Source organism: Plodia interpunctella, chromosome 25 (assembly GCF_027563975.2).
Source record: "Plodia interpunctella isolate USDA-ARS_2022_Savannah chromosome 25, ilPloInte3.2, whole genome shotgun sequence".
NCBI classification, from domain to species: domain Eukaryota; kingdom Metazoa; phylum Arthropoda; class Insecta; order Lepidoptera; family Pyralidae; genus Plodia; species Plodia interpunctella.
Genome location: NC_071318.1, coordinates 387,303 through 393,302, shown reverse-complemented (window position 1 = coordinate 393,302; position 6,000 = coordinate 387,303). Strand labels below are relative to the sequence as shown.

At 36.6% G+C, this 6,000-nt stretch overlaps 1 protein-coding gene across 1 annotated transcript in view; it reads left to right on the top strand.

Annotated features, from left to right (window-relative positions):
• The first annotated feature begins 2,058 nt into the window (after window positions 1-2,058).
• homer overlaps window positions 2,059-6,000 on the top strand; it is a 40,664-nt gene continuing 36,722 nt past the window's right edge. The window contains exons 1-2 of the mRNA XM_053764190.1: window positions 2,059-2,216; window positions 4,913-5,069. Coding sequence (XP_053620165.1) covers window positions 2,191-2,216; window positions 4,913-5,069 — 183 coding nt within the window. The 5' untranslated portion in view covers window positions 2,059-2,190. The remainder of the gene's footprint in view (window positions 2,217-4,912; window positions 5,070-6,000) is intronic.

The following is a 6,000-nucleotide window of genomic DNA, read 5'->3' as shown; positions in this document are numbered from 1 at the left end:
AATAATAGTATATATGTACAAAACGCCACCACACCCAGCTTCTGCCATGTGCATTCACCAGTGATACAAACTACATTACAACAAGATGGCACTACCACAACAAAAAATTACGAGATAAATGCAAAATTTAGAACATAACAAATGTCAGGATTTTTATAGAATTCTTTGTACCCATACTGTTTACAATTTCTCACTGCATAGTTTAAAAATTAGGGACAGACTTTAATCAGCAGAATAAGCGAATGCTTCCAAAAATATTGGAATAATCACAACAGTGTTTTAGAAGTGTGTTTTTCCACATAATTTTTAGAAGAATATGATACCCAATGATACTCCACGTTTTGATGAAAATTGGCACAAAGACAGACGAGACCTTTAGGAGAATAAAGGCTACTTTTTTAAATAGTTTTACCCGAGCGAAGCCGAGACGGTCCTCTCTAATTATCATATTTTTTTTTTACTAGAAATTTGGCATAGTTTTCATAGTTCCTATAGGAAAGCAATTTTAGCACAGCCAAAAAGTGAACGGTTTAGATACTTAATTTCTGGAGCAGTCGGACAAAGACAGGTGACAGTGTTACCGATGTAAGGCAGTTATGTTTGTCTGTTTGGGAGTTACGTCACAACTCATGACTGGGTCAACGGCCGTCGCGTGCGCAACTATTTGTGCTTTTTTCTTTACTTTCGACCGCTTTTTAAAATCGATCTTTCCTTAAGGCGAAGATATTTCGTTTGGAAGTTTAGCTTTTAAGTTTTTCTTTAAAAAAAAAAAGGTTTCGTACAAATTACATTTTTGCTACTAGTCGTTTTGTTGTCGTCGGGAGATAATAAATAATGTCCGTGCTGAACGTACTGTTGAAGAGTTCTCTCGCTTTGAGCCGATTCTGGTGCACCTGGTGCCACCAGGACCCTGATGCATTTTCATGGAAACTGAAGCGATGTGGAAAATTTCAACTCTGACCAACCAATCGGAAGTAGATAAAATTCAACTTGTAAGATTTTATTTCAGACAGACAAACTTACATCACGACAGGTGAAACTAAAGAAAATCTTGTAAAAAGGATATTATAAGGATGTATCCTTATTAGTATTCTGCATACCAACCTATTCATATGCAACTGCATCGCAATAAATATCCACTTCTACGCCATCAGATGCATTCGATACTAATCTCACTCTCTCATCTGAACGTTTTCTCGGTGTCTTCCACAGTTGTTAAGCGTCGGAGCCCACTCCGCTTTCCTAAATTTTCCCACCTTTTACGGTCGTCGGCATCCCTAGTTGTCAGACCATTGTCACGCATATCATCCTTGCCGACATGATATTCGATACTCACCAAAACAAAAACATTTACTGTTACGCAAATATAATATTGTCTGTGGCATACATTGATTAATATTTTTTACATAACAACGCTTTCGCCGTCTCATTTCCACGCACGTGGTGGCCGAGTTGTTACAGTTTGTTGCAGATCACAGATGTAACAGATGTAATAATGAATTGTACGTAGAAGGAAATCATCATTGAATTTTATCATATTTATAAAACTAATCTAAATATATTTAAAAAAAAATGAAAATTGAAAGCTTAGCTAGATCGCCCATTATGTCATATCTTACTTATGTTAAGAAAGTAGATGGTTAGTAATTTTTTGTTACCTATGTTTACAATTTAAAGTTTATGTCACGTGTAGTCCTGAAGAATTTGTAGGTACTGTTGTACGGAGTACCTACTAATTCCATGCCCGAAATGAAATGAGTGCTGCCATCTATCATCGAATAGCTGAACTACATCATTCTGCCATCTATTGTGGAGGAGATAAAACAATTTGTTATTTTTGTGTTTTCTTGATAGAGGTCCTGATTTTTCATACTATTATATAGATGGCGGTATTGAATTATACATCGTCCACTGGATTTCCCTGGATGACACATCGTGCATGTGAATATAGCGATGCGTGAATGTGGTGAGGTGACTCATTTATTTCAAATACCTATGTATTATTTACAAATGAAAAAAAAAAAAAATCTGTTTATTGGTGGCAAAGACAAGGGTTTTAAATTACACAGCAGGAAGGAACTGGCAACACTGCTAGTTTTTCTAGTTTATGGCAAGTCGCCGCTTGTGACAGTTCGCGAGTGAAAATTCGGAAATTATGAAGTAGAATATTTTCTAAAATATTGTGTTTAAATGACAGCAGGAAAAGAAACTATGGGGTGAGTTTTATTAAATGTTATCGAAGTTATTTTATTAAGTAAATTTTACATTTAGATTTAGTGTTTCCGGTGAAAAAATTCGTACATTACGAGCGCCTTGTTATTTTTAGGGAGGGGATGCATTTTACCAATGCGAAGTGATATTTTAAGTTTTCCCAAAGGAAATCATCTCGCAGAGTGTGCGAAAATAGTTTGGACATTGTATCTGGTGTTATAATGATGTCCGTTATCACAATAGCTAACGAGTGGCCAAATGTTTATTGCATTTGCGTTAAACAGGCCATTGCACATCGATTGCATACGATTGAATGCTTTTACCTCGGAGGGAAGGTCGTTCGGTCATCGTCAGTTATTTATAATGCCTCCTCCTTCATACTTGAATGACTCTTTAATCTTTATGGGCTCCTAGTACCTGTTAGAACGAACTGCGCCAATTTGCACATAATTACAACTAATTAGCGCATTTTTTACGCAATGTACAGTTTTGTCTGTTCTATGATACATTACCATAACACGGTCATTCTAATTTTGTTTTAGACTTTAATGCTCCCACATAATTCGTTTCATATTCAAAAGTGGTGGTTCATTTAGGTGAAAAATTAAATTTACTAACTATAAAGAATATAGTTTAATAATATCTATGATACATCATCTCAAGTGAAATAATATAAGAAACAATATGTGATCGATAAATTATGTTTATTTTCGTTTGTGAACAAATAAACCACAGTATTTATGTCCAATTTTCTTACATTTTTTTTATATTGTACAAATAAAAGCTGGCTAAAACATGAGTATTCTTATTGAGAGAAACAAGATATGGTGAGATGTTTTATCTGAAGGAATTTCTTAATCAATTTTTCCACACTTGTTCAACTAGTTTTGTATGTTTCGGTACACTTGTTCCATATCCTCTGATTAGCAATTAACATAGTAAGTAAAATAAGAATATTTTTTAAAATTAGCAAATATACTTTTTACAGTTGATTTAGGCAGTGTTTAATGTGTATTCTTTGAATTGTACAAGTGATATTGAGTCGCAGTCTTGTGGTATTGCAATTGTGGTTTTCCTCGCAAGTCTCTGATTAATTTATGTACATAACTACACATAAAAAAACAAAGGGAAAAGTATACATATAATAATGGGTACAACATGTTCATAATCGTTATATCCTTCTTTGCATTCTTTGCTACAAAGGATATGTGTGTTTTTGTCACCTCATACTTCTATGTATGAGGTGACAAAAACACACATAGCCTTTGTAGCAAAGAGGTTTAACGGCAGGTTGTGATATCACCGACAAATCTTCAAGAATTAAATCAATCAAAACTCGCCAGTAAGACAAAAAATAATTTCATTCATTTTGGCGACAATGATTGAGCACTTCAATAGCTTGTGCTTGTAGCTTTATCTCTATTTTCTCACTGTTTTGCTATCAGGAATGTCGTACAAATTCCATTGTGACACATTCCGAACTGTCTGATAACATATCAGCTGTATTGATGCCTGTCAAATGTCATTTCTATCTCAAAAGCCAATGGCGGGTGGTTATCAGAACTATTATTATTCGTGTGCTTTACTAGTTTATTTTGTTATTCACATGATTGTATTATGGGGTGTGTTCACGTTCAAGAATATACTCCAAATGCATCCCGTGAATGTCATATGTTTAAAGTGATTAATATATTAAGGCTTTATATTGAATATTATGCAGCCTTAGCAGGTGATACGGCAACGATAACATTTCCAAAGAGGCGTGATGCGTAGGCGTAGGAATGTGTAGGCGGATAAAAACCAGAAAATGAAATTTTCTAATTTTGAACGTAAAAATAAATGCTATAAAGCTTCAAAAGGCCATGAAAAGATATTTTTGATTGTTCCTATACAGCATTACTGTACGGAATTATAAAAGGGACGATTTATATCTGTAAAAGATCTTCCTTGCTAATGTCGGCTACACACAGTTTGCCAATGATGCCACCTCATCGTGGGCCGGGTTGAGCTTCGCGATTCAAATTCAAAATTCTGTATTCGTGATCACTTATTGACGTGAAAATAAAATACTTAGAACGAAAGTCTATCGCCAACTTTCAAAGCGCAGGTGAAGAAGAAGCGGCTCAACAAACTTCACCACAGCCTTTTCTTCAAAGACGTCAATTTACAAATGTAGGTATGCAACACCTATGCAATTTATAACATGGCTGACCACGATGGCAATTTACAAGATGGCTGACTTTCGCGTCAACTCGTCAACGGATGCTGCCAGATGAAACTGATCGTATATTGAAAAAATGCTTCAATTTTGACTCTGTAATTTTATGAGATTTCTGCCACCAGGCGAGGTGACGCGGTAAATGGCCCGGGTTTTGGCGCCAAATCCAATTAAACCCTGTCTGGGTTAGATTATGTATGATCTAACTGTCAGCTGACTCGTACATCCTAGTTTTAACACTAATTTTGAATTGTTTGAAGCAAACTCGATTTATCATTAGGGCATTAAGGTACTTCATCTTTCTCTCATCTAAGCGTTTTTCTACTTTCTTTTTGGGCGTAAATCGTTTTGAGAAGTGTACGAAGTGCTAATTTCCTGTTAGACTCGGATTATTAAAATAATCCTTATTGAAAATTATTTTCAAAAATGTAATGAATATTTTAGGTTCGCTAATGTTCTACTAATATGTTGATGTATCCGCAGTGAGCAGCCGATCTTCACGTGCAAGGCGCACGTGTTCCACATAGATCCTAAGACGAAGCGCTCGTGGATGTCCGCGAGTTCCGCCGCGGTGTCCGTCTCCTTCTTCTACGACTCCTCCAGGAACCTGTATAGGATCATCAGCGTTGAGGGCACTAAGGTAAGCGCCATCTCTTATCTTTGCGTGTTCCATGTGTCATCCGGGGTTATGACGCCATGATGCCCGGGTCAGCGTAATAAAAATAGAATTTTTTTTGAAAATTCAGCTGCGATTTTGCCCGTGGATTTTGCAATCGCGTGCCTGACGTCAAGTCCGTCCGTCGCGTCCATCTTAGGTAAGCTATTGTTGTTTTGAAGGCATGTGTAACCTTACTCCACCAACGACATGCACGGGAGTATAACAATGGCCCTATTCTAGGGCGGAACCCTACGCTCTATTATGCCTTAGGCTTTATGTTGTGTATTCAAGTTTGTTGAAGTTGATGGAGTTTAGTTAACCGCCTGCAAGATTTTAGGTTAATATACGATAACGACGAAATAGAGACAACAAAGTAGGTATACTTAATGATTTTAGAAGTGTATCCATACTAATATTATACATGTGTAATTGTGTTTGTTTGTCCCTCTTTCACGTCATAACGGAGCAACGGATTGAGGTGGTTTTTGGTGTGGACATAGTTGTAGAGCTGGAGAGTGGCGGAGCCGCGGGCAACAGCTAGTATCTCAATAGGCAAGATCGTGTACCAACTTTTAAGTGCCTAAACAAACACATTATAGTGTCCCTAACGCGGATATCTGCAATTTGTGGGCTGTAAGCCGGCTCCCTAGCGGATTAGATTTTATACAGATACTAGCTTTTGCCCGCGGCTTCGCCAGCATAAGTTATTTTTCCTAGATGAAAGGTACCCTATGTACTTTTAAATACTTCAAACTGCATGTATGCAAAATTTCAAGAAGATAGGTTGCGTAGATAGAGCATGAAGAGGTAGCAAAAAACAAGTTTATTATACTTTCATATTTGTAATATTGGATACAATCAGTCGGAAAACTATTCAAGTTCAATAATGGTAAGCCCTTCTGGCATGACACAC